General features: G+C 42.3%; 2 protein-coding genes across 2 annotated transcripts; one reads left to right on the plus strand and one right to left on the minus strand.

Moving 5' to 3' along the window:
* The first annotated feature begins 1,798 nt into the window (after positions 1–1,798).
* LOC144516516 (uncharacterized) lies at positions 1,799–7,896 on the plus strand. The gene is made up of 3 exons (XM_078247871.1): positions 1,799–2,276; positions 3,729–4,931; positions 6,370–7,896. Exons 2-3 carry the CDS (start codon positions 3,864–3,866, stop codon positions 6,727–6,729), a joined length of 1,428 nt encoding a protein of 475 aa, XP_078103997.1. The 5' UTR covers positions 1,799–2,276; positions 3,729–3,863; the 3' UTR covers positions 6,730–7,896.
* On the minus strand, positions 7,870–19,520 carry LOC144516517 (bone morphogenetic protein 7-like). Its single transcript, XM_078247872.1, has 7 exons — positions 18,925–19,520; positions 14,705–14,894; positions 10,745–10,893; positions 10,228–10,428; positions 10,048–10,121; positions 9,326–9,436; positions 7,870–9,234 (listed from the first exon to the last, which is right to left on the minus strand). Exons 1-7 carry the CDS (start codon positions 19,319–19,321, stop codon positions 9,085–9,087), a joined length of 1,272 nt encoding a protein of 423 aa, XP_078103998.1. The 5' UTR covers positions 19,322–19,520; the 3' UTR covers positions 7,870–9,084.
* Positions 19,521–20,349: the final 829 nt, after the last annotated feature.

The raw sequence follows: 20,349 nt of genomic DNA on the forward strand, positions 1-20,349 counted from the left end.
TTGGTTTAAACAAACTAAGGTAGGGGTGCCTCGAGGTTTAAGGTGTTGATAGTGTACTGCGACATCCCCATTCCGGCCAGGGAGCTTTGTTGTATAATTGTCATTCCCCATCTCTCTCTCTCTCTCTCTCTCTCTCTCTCTCTCTCTCTCTCTCTCTCTTCATCAGCATCAGAATCAGAATACTGTATTGATTCCCTCTGGGAAATTGTTAAAGTATTCTAATTCTGATGATTCTGATGAAGGGAGAATGACATGCAAGAAAGGTCATTTCCTGTCATTGAAAAATGAATCATTAATAAAATACTAAAAGCAACCGAACAAAACTCAGATTTGGCTGTTGAAAATGATGAGAAAAAATAGATTATATTTACATTATATGAAAATGTACTGTCAGACCATAGCATAATATCTGATAGTCGCTGTGTCCCCGACACCATCTAGTGGACAACAGATGACATTTCCGGTTCTTCTGAGCTTGACTTGCTGATTACACAATGTTTGCATGCAGAGGCTTTACAAAGCATCATTACATCATTGCATCATTTTTTTTTTCCAAAACACTGCATCTGCATTCGAGACAGATTTTTTTAATAAGAGTGCCTTGCCTCAGCTGCAGGCAGGAAAAGCTGCTGGTGTGAGTCATTACAAGAATCTGTGTGTAAGAATCAACACAAACTTGTTTATCATCTGCTATAGATTTGATCAATTCTTCTTAAGAATACATTATTTCTTTATTGATATAATACTTTACAAAAATACAATGGTCCATAGTTCCTCACATAAGGTAACACATTATTAACACACCTTTATATGCTTATGTGCCTAAGCACGGAAACTTTCACCACTGAAACACACACTGTGCCAAGTTGAAAAGTGAAACTTCAAATACAAATAGCAGTTGGGAAGTGGTGGGAAGTGACTGGTGATTTCTATCAATAAACACACTCTTTGCAAATGTCAGTGGTTGTGGTAGTTTAGAATAAATATGCAGTGAATTTTCTCCTGTGTGTGTGTGTGTGTGTGTGTGTGTGTGTGTGTGTGTGTGTGTACATCTGAGGACAAAAAGACAAGAGAAAACAGAAAGTGAGAGAGAGTGGGCAGAGAAAGCATGATGTGACTCAAAGTGAGAAATCCTCTCCACCTCAAACTAGATTACGTGTGGGCATTCTCATGACTGGGGGTTCACCTGCTGAGGCCGTGCAAAATCAATAGCTGAGAATTGGGCTGCTAAGGCAGCCATCAAGCAAAAGTCATGTCCTCTTTTTCTTGTGTTTTAAAACGAGATAAAGGGAACACAGGCGAGAGGAAAGAGAGGAAACATATATAGAAAGCAAGCAGGCAGCAGGGCGTGGGTGAGGGGGTCATTGGTTTATGTTGTCTGCACATCCATAAAAGGCCTTCTTTTTGTGCAGCGGGTTGGCTTTAGTGCTTAAGGTTGACCTTTGACCACTTTGCTTGAAAAGCAATTACTGGCCATTTTTTAAAGTCATCGGTTTGGCATCTCGCTCATTCAGAATGAAACATTATTAGTCTTCCCACTGAGGTGAGAAATTATCAGTGAGGGCTACATGCTATCAAATGTGCCAGATGTGACAGCAAGATTTCTGTCCTGCAATCACCCTTTTTCTTTTCTTGTGTGTATCCACGCTATAGTCTAAAGCAACGGTTTCCCACCCTCACTACACCAGGCAAAGTGCCAAAGCCATCAGGCATTTATACGCCTACCATCAGCTGAGGAGTTGCACAGCAGTCTCATGTCTAATTATACACCCAACAACAGAGAGCTACGGAGCAAAGGAGAGAGTGTGTGGAATATGGAGAGAGGAAGAAGAGGAGTGTGATTACAAAAGGAAGAGAGGCAGCGAGTGCTACTCAGCAGCAAGCACAGGGTGGACAAGTTCAGATGTGAGAGATTGAGAGAGAGAGAGAGAGAGAGAGAGAGAGAGAGAGAGAGAGAGAGAGAGAGAGAGAGAGAGAGAGAGAAAGAAAGTAAGAGAGGGAGAGGGAGAGACATCAAATTTGTCTGAGAAAGGTTAACAGGACTGACTGAGTAGAGTGGGAGTGTAAAAATGTAAGAGCAAGTAGGAGGGAAGAGAGAGAGAGGAGAAGAGAAAGGGAGGAGAGCGTGTCTGATAGACAGTCTGTTGAGCTTGTCTGGATGCTTCTGATCATTCTGCTCACACAGGTGCATGTGGAGCATCTGTGAACATGGATGGACACGCTTTGTGACGATGGGTCAAACAGAGGGACAGATGGATGGATGGATGGAGGAACGAGTAAGTAAATCTCCAAACATGAAGCTTCTCTTAAAACCAGTTTGTCTAGATGTATGTAGTATGTTCTTGTCTTTAAGTCTACCAAGAGCGCCAATCAATATAAACATTTTCACTCTGAATGCATGTTTGAGGAACTCTTTGTGGTCTGTGGGATTCAGCACCAGGGGTTACATTGTGTTGTGTTGCGCTACAGCTCCATAGATAGAAACATCAAGCTGACCTAGTCACTACTGATATGCAAATTATCCTTTCCTCATTGCAGATTATCATGATCATGATGGCACCAAAAAAACACATCAAACACAGCTGTGTATACATTTCATTTTTGTAGACGAGCGAACTGTGGCAAACTGATCACCCTATAAGGTTATTCTTCCTGGATAACACTACAGTGATGGCCTGTTTGCATTATGATCTAATCATACCTGTGTGTCAGTTTACTGTGAGTAAGCAGCCCTCGAACCTCGATGCTTTTTGAATGAATTTACATTTTTACTGCAGGCACTAAGCTGACAAATAGTTATCTATATATGTGTCATGGTATAATGCTGAGTGCTGGCACAGGAATGTCAGTGTGAGGGTGTTGTCTGATCCCACACACACACACACACACACACACGATAAAAAAACAGCACATATCAGAGACATACCTTTTGGGCAGAGTGAAAGAGGTCCATTTAGCAGCAGTGCTTAGCTATGATGATGACATAATACAGGGCATTGAGATGAGCTTTGCATTGACAGGCTGTAAAACTCCTGCACTGCTCTTTACTTCCTTGCATCACTTTGTGTAAATACTGTAATGTGTCTGCAGTCATTGGATAGGTTTGTGTGCGTGCGTGCGTGCGTGCGTGCGTGCATGCACGTGCGTGAGTATGTGTGTGTGTAGCCACAAGGTGCTTATATTAGCCCCCTTTTATGAACTGATTCACGATTGTGCATGCATGTAAGGAGGATGATGGGGTTTCAATAGCTTGAGGTGTTGGAGAGCACTTCAGTCCCATGAGAAAAATATAGGGTTTAACATCCGGCACCTATTTAGTCACTGAATACACACACTTCCCTTTGTTTCTATTGGAAAATGTCACCATGAAAACTGGACTAAATTATATCATTAATCTCGTGATAAAGTCTAACCTCTAATTTAACACCCCCCAAACTTTGCATTGTTATATGCCTGTTCCTTCACAGCCACACTGTGCAGTACAGTACTTTGTAACCATAGTAACTTTTTTTTTTTTTTCACTAAGGAGTTGTCCATCAAACTAAACCCCTTCATTGTGGCAGTTGGTGGTTGACGTGGAGAATGTTATGTCATTTATCAAGAGAGTGAAAGTGACAGACAGAAAGAAAGAGAGTCTAAACTAAAGAAATTCAATTGATTTTCTCCCACTTGACGCATTGTTTGCAAGGATATTAAGTGCACCGATATTTGTTTCTTCTACTTTATAGATCGTGATGACCTTGGACCTAACTCTCTGCAGCGCTTGCCAAGAGACTGTAGTCTGTGTTACATGACCACAACACCTCCTCAACTTCTGCAGGAGGGCATGCAGTGCCAGTGTGAGTGACAGGCAGGGTGAGCCAATGAGCTTCACACCAAACCCAGCTCTAGTCCCAGACAGGGACAGACTCCCACTCAAAAAGAGGGACCAAAGACCGAGCTCACCACCACAGCAGCAGCAGCAACACTGTGATGCTGCAACATTCAAGGCACCCTACCCTTACAAGAGCCACAGTGAGTTTAAAACAAAGCACACAGGCCCTTTCCAGCCCGTACCGAGACGGGTTCCTGCACTGTACCAGCCCTGGATGCAGACTCACTCATCTGCCAGGTCCAAACCTCCCCACCTCTCTGCATTCAGGGATCATCATGGCCTGGCAGAGTGGAGAGAGTTCAACCCCCTGCACCCTGGATGGGCTTTTTCTCACTACTATCAGCACCACAGCCACTTGTCCGACACACCCGCACTCCACCTGGGCCATTCACACCATCCCTCCAGATTCAGCCCAGTCTCCTTGGTCACTGAAGGTTTCCAAAGGGTGGGTGGAGGGTATGGCTGGGAGCAGCTCAATACATTAAGGGACAAGAGTTTAAACACAGAGAGGCAGAGCAATGTGAGGAATAAAGGACCATATGTGAAGAGAAGAGACATAAAAGCTGAGCATTTTCCCAGGGTTGAAAAAGCAAGTCCTCCATCATTGAGCACATGCCTACCTCACTCTTCGCATGAGGACCTTAAAATGCAATATGATATGTTGCACAAATCAGCAAAGGGTGTCAAACATCCCACTTCTGGACATTCCTTCATAAGAGTTTCCCCTGACGACAACTCAAGCAACACATACACCTCCATGAAGGAGGACGCATCAAGATCTCCTGCTCTGCCCTCTTCTGATCAGGCTTCTTCCTCCTCTTCCTCTCCTAACCACTTTCCCTGGCTGCTCCCTCACTTTGTGGCAGGCTCTCTGATCGAGCTCAGAGACGGGCGGCTGAGGAGGGTGGAACACCTGCAGACGGAAGACTTCCTGCTGGGATCACTGGCCTGTCCAGACCTGCGCCTGAGCTGCTGCACGGTGCAAAGCATCTCTCCTTCGGCCTCCTCCGCCTCCATTTCGCGGCTCCTTATCCTGCTTCACGACCAGCCGTCCCAGGTGAAGGAAAATCACATTGTAGTATTCACCATTCACAACAGACCCTTCACAACAGAACTTGACATTTAAATACTACTGTTTAAATGGGGTAAATTCATAGACTGCATAATATTAATGGACAGAGCATGTGAGACGTCACCCATTGGTTTGTGGAGATCTGCTATGAGTCGTCGAGTTTGCCGTTACGAGCGCAGCCATCCTGGTTGCGGATGTGACGATTTTAGATGAGAGGGAAACAAACACCCCCCGCTTTATCGGCGATTTTAAAAACAACGAGACCATAATTCAAAAAATGAACATCATTCTGTGTTGCAGAAGACTTAAAACTAGCGATTGAGACCATAAACTCATGAAAATGTTTACTGAGGTAATAAATCAAGTGAGAAGTGGGTCACTTTCTCATAGACTTCTACAGAAACCGACCTCCTTTTGCAACTGCATGTGTCGCCACCTTCTGGAATTCAGATAGAATGCAGACTTAAGGCACTTAAACCGAACCGGATGCTTTGCCCATTAATATTATACAGTCTATTTTTTTCTAGATTTTTAAATCCTCTCAAATTCTTAATGAGAAAATGCCTTTAGTCTTTACTATGACATGTTAAAGAATAAGGCTGGTGATGTGTTTGTCTGTGTAGCCAAAGCCTGATGTATCTTATTCCTCTGTGCCATAGAGCTCTATTGTCCAAAAACTGTTAAAATATATGAATTAGCCACACTGTTGAACTAAACGACAATGAAAATGGACACTCCCATTCCTGGTAGCACACAACATTTGTATTAATCCACTGCTGAAAATAGTCCCCAACTGCACCACCTAGTTTGGTTTCAGTAACTCTAAAAATCTACAATACCCAGCCAGCTGTTTTGGGAAATAAAGCAGCCTTTGTAAAAACTTTGTGATCCTGTCAAAGTTGAATGTCTTTGGTAGAAATGAAAGTGCTGATGCCCACAGTCCTAGTATTTAAAAAAAAACAAAAAAACTGTGACAGACAGTAATGCATACCACCTCTCAGATTTCACTGGGATTTTTTCATTTTTCTACAAACAAAGCTTGTATCATACAGGTAATTTGACATGTTTTATAATAACATCAAAACAATTTGACTCATAGGGGCTTTCATTTCAAAAAACAATTTCCAAAATAGCTATATTTAATCATTATGGCAGGACCTTAACCTATCTTTGTGTTTGGCATGTGGTAAAATGATATCAACCATTCAGTTATAGGTCAGGGGTAATGGTGTTAACTGTGCAAATAGATCATCATTACAAGTCTGCATTCATCAAAGGTCTCAACTGAATTTATTGCATGCTTCAGATAAATACTTTTTTTAAAGGTTCTTCAAACTGGAACAGTAGCATCCCCTAGTGAACAAGTACGTATACTGCATTTTGGTGTCTAATCTTCCTGTACATATGTATCATCCTCCTCCAGGAGTTGGTGGATGTCTATGTGGAGTACCCCTTCTTTGTGCGTGGGAGAGGCTGGTCCTCCTGCAGCCCTCAGAGGACTGCCCGTCTCTGTGGCCTGCATTGCCGCCAGCTCAGTGTGGGGGACGTCTGCCTGGCTCTCACCCCTATCTCAGCCCCCCAGCCTCCAGCATCAACCACCCTGGAGCCAAAAACCTCACCTAGTAAGTCAGAGGGAGGGTGTGAGTCTTTAGAGGCACCACAAGCCCAGATTCCCCTAGGGCCAGAGCGGCAAGCAGGGGGGCAGAAGAAGAAGGCAGAGGCAGTCCGCAAGAGACACTATTCGGCCCCTGAGTTGAGAGGTCCAAGGAGTAACTGCATGTAGTGGGGAGGGTTGCTGTTTTAAGGACAGGAAGCATGTCAATCTCTTTTAAGCTCTGCTATTGTCAGCCTATATCTGCTGTCTTTCTACCTCCTGAATTATATTTCTGTGCTTGACTGTCGTTTTTTTAATTGTATCTAAGGAGTAAAAGAGGATAGATAGGATGAACTCTCAGGATCCCCCCAGAGGTAAACTTCAATTAGCATATTTGTCAAGGTAAGTCAGGGATCAAACACTGACTATGTGAGTTGAGTTAAACATTACATTTGCTGTGAGCCTGATTAAAGTCTATGATAACACAGAATTCAGATCTTACTTGTGTGAAATTGGAGAACCAAAGTGTACATATATGGTGCCACAGGGAGCTGCTTCTGTGACAGTGAATCTGAGGAAGATCTGGGGAAGTTTTAAAGCGAGGGTTCACATTTTTTCAAGCAGTTCTGACAAAATCGGCCCACATTCCTTGAAAAGCACAGAAAAAATACTCCCTCAGGTCCTTTACTGCTGATGATCATTTCGTTTATAGTTATATCTTTTCTGCCTTACATTATGTAAGACTTCTTTATGATTATAAAACGAGGTTTCATTCCTTCAATTACTGTATATCCTTAATGCCAGAAACTTTTTTTTAAATGATTGAGAGTGAACTTTCACATTGACAGTCAACACCACTTTTGATTGCATCAGTAGGATAACGTTTTACGCTTCTACCTCTATTTTATATTCAAGGTGACAGATACATATAATCGGTGTGTTTGTGAATGGGCTGTGTTGTAATATTCTACTGTTGGAAGCTCTCAGCGTCTTGGTGAATGTCAGTGTGAATGCCTTTATTTGCCTGGTTGTTGTGCTGCTTTGCTTTTGTACTGAAGCTCTTTTTTAAATGTCTGTTCCATTGTCAAGAGTGGAGATGCTTTGTGCCGTTCAAGTACTTTAAGAGCACAATCTGTGATTGGTGTACAGTGCTAAATGGCAGCACCAAAACATGGTTTCCTCCTGAGTATACATGGCCCACATTTTGACAAACAATTAAATTGTACAAAATTAAAATGCAGACCATGTGGACTCAACTATGATGTCACAGTTAGGGCAGATAAGGTGCTGTACACACAGATTGGGTCTTTACTTTGTGAAAAAGTTTTATCACTGTTAAATAAATGTGTTAAGTTATTTGCATATTTTTTTCACATAAATCTCCAAAAGCCATTAATAAATCACAAAAACATCAAATAACTAGCTAAATGTGTGTTGAATGCCACTGTAACAAACATTATTAAGGCCAAATGAGGTAAAAAAACAAACAAAAAACACACACACACACAGACACACACACACACACACACACACACACACACACACACACACACACACACACACACACACACACACACACACACACACACCTGTTTCTTGTTTTATAGTTTCCATTTATTCAACTACTTTATTCTGACAAAATAAAATTACAGCTTTCCTTTGCCCACCTGCAGCTCTGGTCTGACACCAGAAGGCAGCTGCAGTCGGGGCGATGGTGCACACCCTGACTCACGAAGATGATTCACTGGCATCTTCCCTCTCACAGGCCTGGTGATATACAGTATGTCTGCACCAGGAAACTATAGGCAGGCCTTTCAGTCCCACACTGCTAACAGTTTTAGCTGCCATTCTTCACTGAGCTCCTCTAAATCAGCAGCACACACGCGTGAGTTGCCAGATATTTTACACCTGACCAGTTTTAAATGGCCTGCTGAACAACCAGTTCAACGCCAGAAAAAAAAGTCCTCATCAGACATAAGTTCATGCAGATGTTCCAAAACAAAAGGTGCCAACAGGAAAAGTGGTTCAACAGGAAGATGGAGATTTAAAGTTTTATGAGCTGTGAAATCAGTTACCAAATTCAGATTTAAACCCAGGCAATATTTTATATATTCTGATGCCTGATGGTCAATGCATGAATTCAAATGCAGATAGATATGTATTGCACATTAGGGAAAATACCAGTAGTAACTTTTTACTTTTCTGTTTCTAGCACTGAATGTTTTATTTGAGTATGTGAGGTAACTCAACATTGTTCGGAGTCCTTTTAGTGCACTTTTTTGTACTCAAATTCAAAGGAAGGCTTAAGAAACCCATTTGTTCAACCTTTCTCTGTTGCCAATGGTTCTAATTGGTTTGTGGTAGTGGTTAATACTGCATGGGAGGCTCAGCTGCTGCTCATGAAGACAGTACGCCAGATTAAAGCTCGTTCTGTGGCAGAAGCTCCTTGATGACCAGCCAGTCAATCATCTCTTGTCTCTGGTTCATTCACTTCTGCAAGTGTCCCTCCATCATTGCAGAACTCACAGGAGGGGGTTTGAGCAGTCAGTGGCAGCCACAGGCTCTGACCACCATGTTGCGGTACTTCTTGAGGATGACATTGGAGCTGTCGTCAAAGTAGAGCACTGAGATGCCGTGGAGCTGGGTAGGGGCACAGCAGGGCTTGGGCACCGTGTCCGGGTTGATAAAGTGCACCTGTAGTTAGAAGAAGCTTAAATCATCAATCCTTACAGAAAGTGGAGGTTGTAGCAAAGCTGCCAGTCATCGGAGGCTGCTTGGGACTTACCAGAGTTTGTACGATGGCGTGATTGGTGGCATTCATGTAGGAGTTGAGAGGGAAGGCGCATTCTCCCTCGCAGTAGTACGCTGCATAGCCCTCTGGAGCTATAATCCAGTCCTGGTCAGAATAAAACTACTGGTCAGTTAATTGTCCCTTTTGGGCATAAAATGAAGTGAAATTATATTAAAGTGCTCATATTGTGCTTTTTGGCTTTTCCCCTTTCCTTTATTGTGTTGTATATCTTGTGCATGTTATAGGTTTACAAAGTGAAAAAGCCCAAAGTCCACCCCAAAGGGACTTACCATCTCCAACAGAAAACACTGTTCACAAACTGCTCCAAACAGCTCTATTGTAGTCCAGCCTTTACTTCAGAGACAAACGTGCATCACTTTGTAACACACGTTATAATGCTCGCCTAGCTGCTAGCGTGGCACGCCCTCATACTCTGCAACTGACACGCTAGCAGTACTTACTGCACATGTGCGACTCCCAACAAAGATGGAACAGAAGTGAGATGTCTCACTCTGTAGCTAAAACAGAGAGCTCAACACACAGGGTGAAAAGAGGAGCTGCAGCAATGTGCAGTACAACAAATATATGGTGTTTTCTGAAAATTAAACCACATAAACCTATTCTGGTACAACCTCTAAATACAACTATGAACCTGAAAATGAGCATAATATGAGCACTTTAAAATGAGATCAAAATTAAAGTTCTGAAATATATACCTGCCATCCCAAATCTCTGAAACTAACATACAGCTCATGCTTTTTACATCCCTCTTTGGTGATGCCAAGGTTATCTGAAATTGAAAACATGCAAGTATGAGTACACACAAGGCCAGTAAGTCAAAGACATTAAAACCATGACATGGGCCAATGATGGTAAGGTTTGAATGGTTCGGGCACCTGTTGCAGCCTCCACTGCCTTTAGTGCATCTTGGACAGTCTTCTGGGGTTTGGAGCGGTTAGACTGGCGCCCCTTGTGGGCAGAGCGGATGCTCCGGAAGCGCACCTCATTGGCTTTGAAAAAGGCAACCATGAAGGGCTGCTTGTCCTGAGGTCCACCGCCTGTCACCATCCCCGCCAGCCGGGGGTTCCTCCTCTGGCCTACAGAGGGAGGCAAGGGGGAACAAAAACAATGAGTCTCAACCAACCACTGAAGATGACAATAACTCACATCTAAGTCTCTACTAAACAATAATTTGTTCATCGTGGTACACAGTTCTAATATGACCACAACAACCACAATCATAACTTGAACTCTGTAAGAACCCTCTACACATATTTACTCATTATGTGGTGGTCCTTTTCCCCGCAGGATTAAAAGAACATTAAAGCATTACTACAGACAAAGACTATATTCTTGCTGCTGTTGCTGTTATGGATCCCTCCCTGTGTTAGTTAGTGTATGACAGTGACTGACCATGGCTGTCTTCCAGGACCAGGTGCAGGCCAAGGTTCTGCTCAGGGTTGACCAACCAGAGATTACTGGTGTCAGTCAGGTCAAAGACCAGCCAGCCCTCCTCTGCAGCCCACACTTCTCGTTGGTACAGCAGCAAGAGCTCCACTTCACTGAGGAGAGGACAGTACGTAATTGAATTGAAGGTATTTCACGGCTAAAAGCATACAGTAGTATTCTTGTTTTGGCTGCAGACTGAAATATTTAAAAAATGTCCTCGGATTAACCATCAAAGACTATCAAATCACTACTTGCAAATATGTTTTTGCAAAATTCTATGGTGATGAAATGTCTACTGTGATTTGTTACACATCTCTTGTTTTTGAAAATTTTCATTCCTGAAATTAACAGTAAGCAATGGCTGTCTGGGATCTGTGAAAAAATAACTAAAAGTGTGTGGTAAGCTTAGGAAAATAGTTGGCTGTCATGCAAGTTATATAAAATATGTTATTAATAGGCTAAAAAAAATGCAAAACTACATGTGTGGCCCTGTAATAAAAACTTGTTTTATGTTGTTTTGACAAAATATGGCAGCACATTGGGTTTCAAATAAAACAATGACTTTGAGGTTAAAGGGCTAATTTTCAGCCCTGTGTTTGAAGGTGTTTATGTCGAACAGTGTGGGAATCGTCACCCTTTTTATACATATTCCCCCAATTCTAAGATATTTCAACAGGAAAAAAAAATACATGAAAGGCAACTAAGAGGTTTTATGGCCAAACAGTGGAATGTTGTTGATAAGCCAAGTCAGACACTCAAGTCCAACTGTGTTTCATTTGCTGAAGACCAGACTCAAGGCAAGAAATAAGAAATACATTTTAATTATTTAATTAATGAATTAATAAGGTTACACTGTTGATGTACTGTATGTGGGTTGTACATTTCAGTCAGTGACTTCAAAGGAACCAAACATAAAACATGATAATGTTAATGTTATGTATGTATGTTAACCTGTCTAATTACGCTGTGTTACCTAACACTGTTGACTTATATAAAAAGGGAGTTATAGTTCCTACATTGTTCAGATGTGGATATGAACAACTTTAAATTAAAGCTGAGACACAACTATTTAATCTCATTGCCATTGTTTCAGAGTACAGAGCCAACACAACACAAAATGTGTCACTGTCCTTATTTCTGACTGCACTGTAAATACACTAAATTAGGATAAATGAATTGGAAAATCAGAATAACAAATAATAATGCACTATATCGTGCAAGAAGACACAAACTGTTAATGGACAGACGCCTTAAAAATAAAAATAGGAGCAAAAAATGAATATAAATATTTTAAATGCAAGATTAAAGAAGATTTTTCATCATTTCAGCCTCAATACGATATGTAGCGGCCTAAACATCCAGGGCAAGTCGCCGTCATCAAGTAACACCCTGATCTACATACATACTATATACACCCTGATCATAGAAGAAAACTATGCTGATATGTGCCGTCTTAAGGGCAGATTTTAACAGACAATAGCTTTATTTACAGACTGAGTTTTAGACCCTCAGGCAGACGTCTGCCTTTGGTCCTGCCCCCTGCTCGTCTGTCTGTGTGGAGTAGCCTTTGTGGGTCTGTGAATGACAATCATGTTGCCATTAACACCATCGTCAGCCCCACTGTCACCGGTGAAGAGCTTAAATCTACTGCCTGCACATGATTCCTTCTGCTGAGAGCTCATAGTGTGGGTGGTAGAACTTTGATTTGTGTGAAAGAAGGGGGATGTGTGGGATCAAATTATTCTACAAACGGATAATCTGTCATGTTGTTATCCAATTTCAAGTGTGGTTTGAAACAAGAAAACAGTGTCAGAGTAACAGAGGCTAGCAGGCTGACAGACAAAACAGAGCTACAGACAGTCCGACAGACAGAAACACAGAGGACCTGTGTAAGAGAATGAGAGTAAATTGACGTCTTGAGGGTTGAGAGTGTTATTTGTGGTTGGAGCTGTGAGTTATAAATGCAGGTCTCCTGGGGACTGTCCTGTTCTGACTGTGTTTCTGTAATTGCCACTAATGTCTGTGTAAACAGCTTTGGTGCATTAACATCAGCAGAAATAACCTGTGAGGAAATGTAAACAGACACGGCCAAAGCAGGCAGAATCGAGTGTTCACATACAGCAGCCCAACAACCGGAACAGGAAAACACACAGTAGCATGAGGTGTTTGTTCAAACTCAACCACACTACTCATATTATATCACTAGCACAAGAGGATGAGCATACTGTATGTAGCAATGAAACCAGCTGCTATGAAGATTCATTTTAAAAATGCTTTGACGGGTCAGTTCACCCAAATTAAAAAAAAAAACATATCTTGCTTTCTAGCCATGCAGATAGGCTTGGTTATGTATATCCGGGCTTTGAAGTATCTGTCAACACAACACCGCCACAGAGGTGAATGGAATTTCATTGGTAGTGCTCACAGTGGTTTCATTTCGGGGATTGTTCAGGTTCCGCCGGAAATTCCCTCATTTTCGACCAAATACCAAGTCCAACACCTTCTGCTTCCTTTGTGTTGGCGTTCTAACCTCCGTTCGATTTATGAGGACTATGGTTAACTGCTCCTCAGAGCTCTGCAGGGTAAATCTGTCGAATCAAGAACTTTTGAACGTACACACGTTCCACCAAAACAAGTTCCTTCCCGAGGCTATTTTGCAGCAGCACCGTCATTGAGTCCGGTTTTTCTCCCATCAGGGAACGTTGTGTGGACTAGCCAGACCATCCTCCGCAACGCTGTGGAGGAAGAGCTGAGACTATGCTCACAGTACTGAAAAATTACATATATGCTGGCAGCAAATCTTAGGAACTCATTTCTACTGAAGAAATAGTTCCTATGAAAATTGTTGACAGGGTGACGTAGCAGCGACAGCGGCATCGACCGGTTGCTGTGCTTCGGTGGGCGCCATGTTGAATGTAAACAAGAAGCTGCTTGGTCGCTTCTCTATCGTCATCATGTTAAACCCGCCAATAGCGTACCAGGTGGATAAGCCAGTTTGTGATTGGTCCCCGCAAAATTGTAACGGAAGCAGGATAGAAAAATGTACAGGTTTCCAGCCTGAGCTGCAGGGCGAAATCAAATCGCCGGCAGATTGGGCTGGGTTTCCCCAGTCTAGGTTTATGACTGAATACCTGCGAAACCTAGTGCTAATTAGCTGTTAGCATGCTAACACACTAAACTAAGACAGTAAACATATTACGTTCTAAACATAGACTGTATATAAAGATGGACAACGTGAAAGCACCCCAAAAGTGAAGCCAAAACATCTCGATCACCCCCTGGTGGCTGGCTGCAGTATAGGTCATATATTCCGCCCCCTCCATGTTAGCGGATGGGACATGGGCCAAACTAAGATGGTAACTGTCATTTTAGGTCATTCTTATCATGCTGATGTATGTTCACGTGTTCATTTTTCTGATAAGTTTGGTTTTAATTAGTTATTTGATGCTATAAAAAGGGGGTGTGATGATTCATGAGTGATAGCTGTGACTGTATTGAGAATGTTAGCATGGTGAGATTTAGCCCGTTTGCAAAACGGTCCAAAAGTGCAACTTCAGAGAGCTGCAAGTTATATTTTCTATGCTGTGAGCACCACAATGAATTTACGTTCACCTCCATTGTATTGGGGTGGTGGCAGAAACAGATACAGACAGATATCTCAAAACCATAACAAAATAAACCAGAGACAATGCAGGGTACGTGAGGAAATATATTTTTTTAAATTTGTAATTTGAGTGAAATTATTCCTAAATGTGAAACACTACTGAAAAGATCGAGCTGATGAAACAGGATAAAGCAAAAAAAAACAAAAAAACAACAACAGTAAAATCAGCAATTAAACCAAATTTTCCCTGTGGGGATCAATAAAGTTTTATCTTATCTGAAATGTGAGATGTGCAGGAGCAGGAAAGAAAACACCCATACCTGTTTGGAGGCTCCTGCAGGACCTGGTATACACTGACTCTGAATGTCTCATTCTCGTAGCGTTCCTGGATGAAATCTTTATAAATCCTAAACTCTGCTGCTGTGACGGCCTCTCCCTCTGGAATACGGGAAAGCTCAAATCGAAATTCTCTTCTGTGCTGCTGGTACAATAGATCCTGATCCTGATCAACTATCAGGAAGAGAAAAAAGAGAAAGCAATAGAGGTGATAGATTCCTTATTGTTGTCTGCATCAGCTGAGACATATACACACAGTGAGATAATACTGCTGACCCTTAACAGGAAAGTTTGTACATCTGAGTAAAAAGGCAAACCACCGTGAGTATAATCAGATGGTAAAACAGTCGGTGGTTGCATATCCGTCAAAACTGTTGCCAAATCAAACGTTGCTCTGATGTGTGCCCACATCTCGGAAGCACTGTGTCAGAAATAGGAAAAATCCTGCTTCCATGAGTAAAGTGATTGATCTAAACATTACTTAAGTCTGCCATACGTGCCAATGTGGGGGAGAAAAAACATTCTCAGGGCTCAGTTTGGCTCCCTGTTTAAATTGCACACATGTGCTGACCACAAGAAAAGGCCTGTTAAGGCACAGCCTGGAAAACCACAGCTGCCAGTGTGCTTTTACAAACACACTCACATAAAGTATAGAGAGACCCACAAATCCATGTGTGACTTAACTACCAGAGTCTGTACCACCCACACCTGCCTGATCATTTTGTCATGTATCACTGTGTATCCAGTGATTTCATTCTGATTGTAGAGGCTAAAGTAAAGCAGCAGTAGTAGCTGATGGTTTCCAATCCGCCCTGAGCCAGCTGAGTCTCTCCAACACTCAGACTTTCCAGAAGAACGGTGGTCAGAAAGACCCCGAAGCTTCCTGAAGCTTTTCAGTGTGGTGTTTTTACAGCGTTAGCCAATGTGTTTGTCCTTGCAAAGAGCAGTGGAGGTCTCTGGTGAAGGTGTGCAGAGCGGAGCAGCGATTAGTCACCTTAAACACATCCTGCCCACTGGCACACATCATAACATCATCATGACATCAGCCTTCCTACTGATGGTCCACTATTGTTTCAGTGCACAGACAACCATACACACAGCGCCTCGACACTAGAAACAGATTTATTATTGTGTTTCACAAAAGAGCATGCGCGCGCACACACACACACACACACACACACACACACACACTGACTCACAGTCTTCTAAAAACATTTTTAACGACACAAAAACACACACAAGCTTAAGAGCAGTGCATTCTGAACCCTGCTAGTCATTTGTTTGACCGCAATTAAATGCTGGAAGGGAACGAGGGGTGTTTTTATGAAAGCAATAATTGCTTGTAAGGACTTGGTGTGTTTACGTTAGGGACCATTAGCTGCAGAGATCAGACCTCAGATATGCAAACTTCCCTCTGGGAGGCATTTCAACACTTCAGATTACTCCTGACACTGCAGGCCCACACAGCCACGAAGCTATCATTAACCTATTGCAATTTTATACTAAATGGGATTTTTGTTTTAGTTTTTAACACATCAGCATGGGTGGTTTAAAGATGTATGTCTGTACAAAAACAAAACTCAAAAAATGACCCAAATATGACCATATATTTATGTCATTCTCTGCATCAGTACTTTCATTTTCAACTGATTAAAGTACATCTTAAATGTATTCTGGCAGTGAACATTTACTGCCTTTTCAAATCCACTGATGTCTGCATGCGTTGACAAGTTTGACAGCATTGCTTCATTTTCTTGTAGGTCATTAGAACCACCATAAAGACTTTTGCTTAGCAAACATACATATAAAGCATACATATTTGCTGCAGAATGTAGCACCATGTCTGCTTATTGATGACAAACCAAATTTACTGAACTGAGTTATTCTGCACAAGATGTCAAATACAGAGGTGGGCTTAAAGTGTATCATCAGAAAGGAATTAGTTTGCACACACAAATGTATAAATAATAGGAAGGTTAATGCGGTTTTATGGTGGGGCAAAAGAAAGTCTTAGTATGATCTTCTTATGCTTCCTACAGATTAGCTTAGCAGACAAACACATTTCTTCCCGCTTATAACACAATACACCTTCTGTTCTCCAGCGACACAGTCATTCCTCCAAATGCTAGGAGAGCATTTTGCACTCTTTCTACTTTAATGAAAGCCAGTGACATTTGGTCAGTGTGCATTTTCCCATGCTCTGCTGGTGTGTTTTGGTCAATGCAACAAAACAAAAAAACATAATGCACGTGTCCACAATTTCAGGCAGCGGTGAGATTGAGATACGATTGATGGTGATACGATTGAGTGTGAAGTCAGGCCTAGTCTGCACTACATTCAATGTATTTCTTTATAAACAATTGTACAAGAGGAACTACAATGTGCTATGTGCAGTGCAATATCAGCTGCCGCGTGTAGACGAATGCTTCCTGCTGAAGTACGACCTGTGGTTTGGCATTCTAACAGAAGTAAACATATGGAGCCATGTACATGTATCAGCATGTGGGCAGTGATGCAATAGACTGTATGTGTGTGTGTGCGTAGACTTTGCAAAATGATTACACAATATCTCAAATACTGTCTGTGATGAAAAAAGAGGGGTTGAATCGTTCCCCTTAACTTTTCTGAATCCTTTCCCTCTTTCCATAATTCATTTCATTTATTCTGAGTAAATGAGGCTGATTTATCTAAAATACAATATTTCTCTACATCATTGTTCCATGTACTGTCTACCTGCATGATATACCTGGGTGCACTGAGTGAAGGGGATGGGCAGCTCTACAGCAGCTCTCCCTCACACTGGAAGCTGGTTTTTGGAGGGGAAATACCATAATCCAGTTAGGTCTTGAAGCGATCATCCAGGGACCACCAAGAAGAGTCACTCCAGCACAATGTGGAAGCCCCAGCTAAACACTCAGCCAATCATCAGCACAGAAGGTAGTGGCCTCGAGAGAGAGAAATAATACACACTTTTCTTCCTCCTTCCACTTTATAATCAAACTCTCAGATGTGGAACCACATAAATCTGCTATGAGTTTTCAGAAACAATGTTTCCAGATCTCATTAGCTGAAAAGTTCACGACTGAGGACATAAAATGTTATGTTTCACATTTGTTTTACAGTCTCCAAATGTTTTGTATTAACTACACATGGGGCTGATCGAAAAAATAACTCCAAATGTCTCCTCATTTTTAAGGCTTACAAATAGGCATACAAACAGACAGGAAGGTTTTTTGAAGACGTATCTCAGATGAACACACTTCATCTCTTTAGGTTGACCTATGACCCTCCTCCTGAGGCCGGAGAGAGGCATAAAAAAGACATGGGTAGGTTTTGGATGTAACCACATCCGGATAAGAGCCACAGGCACCATGCCGTCTGCTGTTTCACCATAGTGATACCAGAGCAGCCGTAGGATCTCCAAGGGAAACAAAGGCAGGATTTGCCTTCTATAAATTCAATAATGTCTGAGTAAGCCCCAACTCCCACCTGTGACCCATGTGATTTGCACCCTCCGAACAAACACACAAATACATGCAGGAATGCACTGCACCTGTACTAACATAGATGTATGCGGCAAAAGCATGTGTTTAGATGCTGTTTGCATCTTAGTCAACTTGTCTCTCACTCCCTAGGGGTTTAGAAATGCCTGTTCAGTTTCTAGTCATGCGAAACAAAGCCGTGCTAAGCCTCTCCCCCAGAGCTTTTGAAGGGATTCTGGGGGAAATCGGATACAGACATGTTGTCATAACATTTACAGCTCGGAATGCATAATGCCTGATTTTGAGTGAAGAAAGTGACCTGAAAGCCACAATGTAAGAGACACATGGCTTTCAAACACACTTAACTAATGCATGTTGTTGCTGTTGTAGTGGCTGTGGAAGGCTTCACAACAAAATGGAAAGCATTAAAAACACTGAATCTTAAGTTTATTCAATCAGATAACAGAGATGAGACTCCCCCTGGAAAAACATAGCCTACAACCACTCGTTCATTAGGACATTTTGCAAAGATTACTCGAATAGGCTAATAAAAAAAAATAGCTTGCTTAAAATTGTTTTGTTTTTTTCTTCATGAAAACATTATCACAGTAAACCAGGTCCCTGTAGTAGCATGTAGTGTACATTTATATACACTAAAATATATATAAGTAAATATTTTATGTTTCAAAAAGTGTCATTATAAAGTCGAATTGTAAACTTACCAAGATTGACAAAACTCATCACCATGTCTGCGTCATCTAAGAAGCGGCTGTCCTGTGGGGTCACCATGGGGGAGACTTGGGTCGGTAAAACGGACTTGTAGTAAGAGTATCCGGGCGGCTCTGCGTCTGTAGAGATGGTATTGTACAGGTCCAGCATGAACATCGGGGCAGCGTTGTGTTTGGTGTGGACGTGCGGACGCGGACGATGCGGCAGCCCCAGGATGGAGAGGATCTCCCGCTGCATCTCCCTGCGCTCTTGGCTCCGCAGCCGCCGCTGGATGAAGCTGGAGCGCACTTCGTTGTCCACGGAGAAGTTGGCAAAGGCGACCTGCGTAGCCAACACGCAGTAACCCCACGACAGGAGGATTGGTATCGTCGCCAAGGCCCTTTTAACCATTTTACGTGCGGTTAGCCTAACTAATCGAAAGATAAGACTGGGGATGCGCTTCCTACTTAAAGAGTTAACCCTACTTGTGATAGGAGTAAAACACACTACCCTCTATAAACTCAGAATACCCTTCCCTCATCATCTATAGTTGCGCACGGTCTTGGTGATACAGCCGTGCGTTCCCCTTAATGGCAACTTGGGAATGCATTTTATAGAGGCGCTGTGTCAGGGGAGGGGCGGGGGCGAGGGGGGGGTTAGAATGCAAACCAAGACTGGAAAGATTGGGAGAGTGTGTGGGGGTAAAGTCAATGAAAAGTAAGGTGAGAATAGGTCAGTGTCCTATCATGAAGTGGACTTCTCTATCTTGGTAATAAGATAGATGGGGTGTGGACCTTTCACACCGAAGTGTCCCATCACTGCTTCCTTTGTTTGGAGATGACCTTTGGGCCACTGATGAAAGTTGACTTAATATCTGATTAGCACATCTTTTCCCTGTCTCTTCAACACCAAAGGCCATGTGTACTTATTTCCAAATCCTATCTATATTGCAACAGATCTGGACATTTTGAATTTATTGTCACTGCAGTGCCTCAACGCTATGCACATGGAGATACTCAAACACTGAGGGGAAATACATGCTTGTAGTTTAGATCAGTTTAAAGGTAAAGAGGGAAAATCCCCTAATCCCTTCTTCAACACACACCTTTGAACTCAAACAATAAACTCGGGCCCACCCTAATTGTGGAGGGGTTTCATTGATCAGCACTACAGGCATGAAGGGACTTGCCAATAGCCCCAATGAATTACTACAACAATGTGTAAAGCACTCCACCGTGACTACTTTAATAGAGAGTAAACAGGGGTGGGGGTGGACAATGAATGACAAGGCAAGAATCTGACGCTGAAGTACAGATTATACGTGTGCTTTACTGAGATTTGAGGACAGCTGTGACTGGATCAGATCACAAAACTCAAGGACGGAAAATAATGTGTAATAGCCGCAAACTGAAATGCGTTTCTGTTTTGTATAGGACACA

This window comes from Sander vitreus, chromosome 4 (assembly GCF_031162955.1).
Source record: "Sander vitreus isolate 19-12246 chromosome 4, sanVit1, whole genome shotgun sequence".
Taxonomy (NCBI): domain Eukaryota; kingdom Metazoa; phylum Chordata; class Actinopteri; order Perciformes; family Percidae; genus Sander; species Sander vitreus.

Coding starts and splice junctions, on each gene's coding strand:
- LOC144516516 (XM_078247871.1), top strand. CDS start 3,864: ATGAGCTTCACACCAAACCCAGCTCTAGTCCCAGACAGGGACAGACTC. Junction 4,932..6,369: donor TTCACGACCAGCCGTCCCAG/GTGAAGGAAAAT, acceptor ATCCTCCTCCAG/GAGTTGGTGGATGTCTATGT.
- LOC144516517 (XM_078247872.1), bottom strand. CDS start 19,321: ATGGTTAAAAGGGCCTTGGCGACGATACCAATCCTCCTGTCGTGGGGT. Junction 10,429..10,744: donor GGTCCTGGAAGACAGCCATG/GTCAGTCACTGT, acceptor CTCCCTCTGTAG/GCCAGAGGAGGAACCCCCGG. Junction 10,122..10,227: donor GGCAGTGGAGGCTGCAACAG/GTGCCCGAACCA, acceptor TTTCAATTTCAG/ATAACCTTGGCATCACCAAA.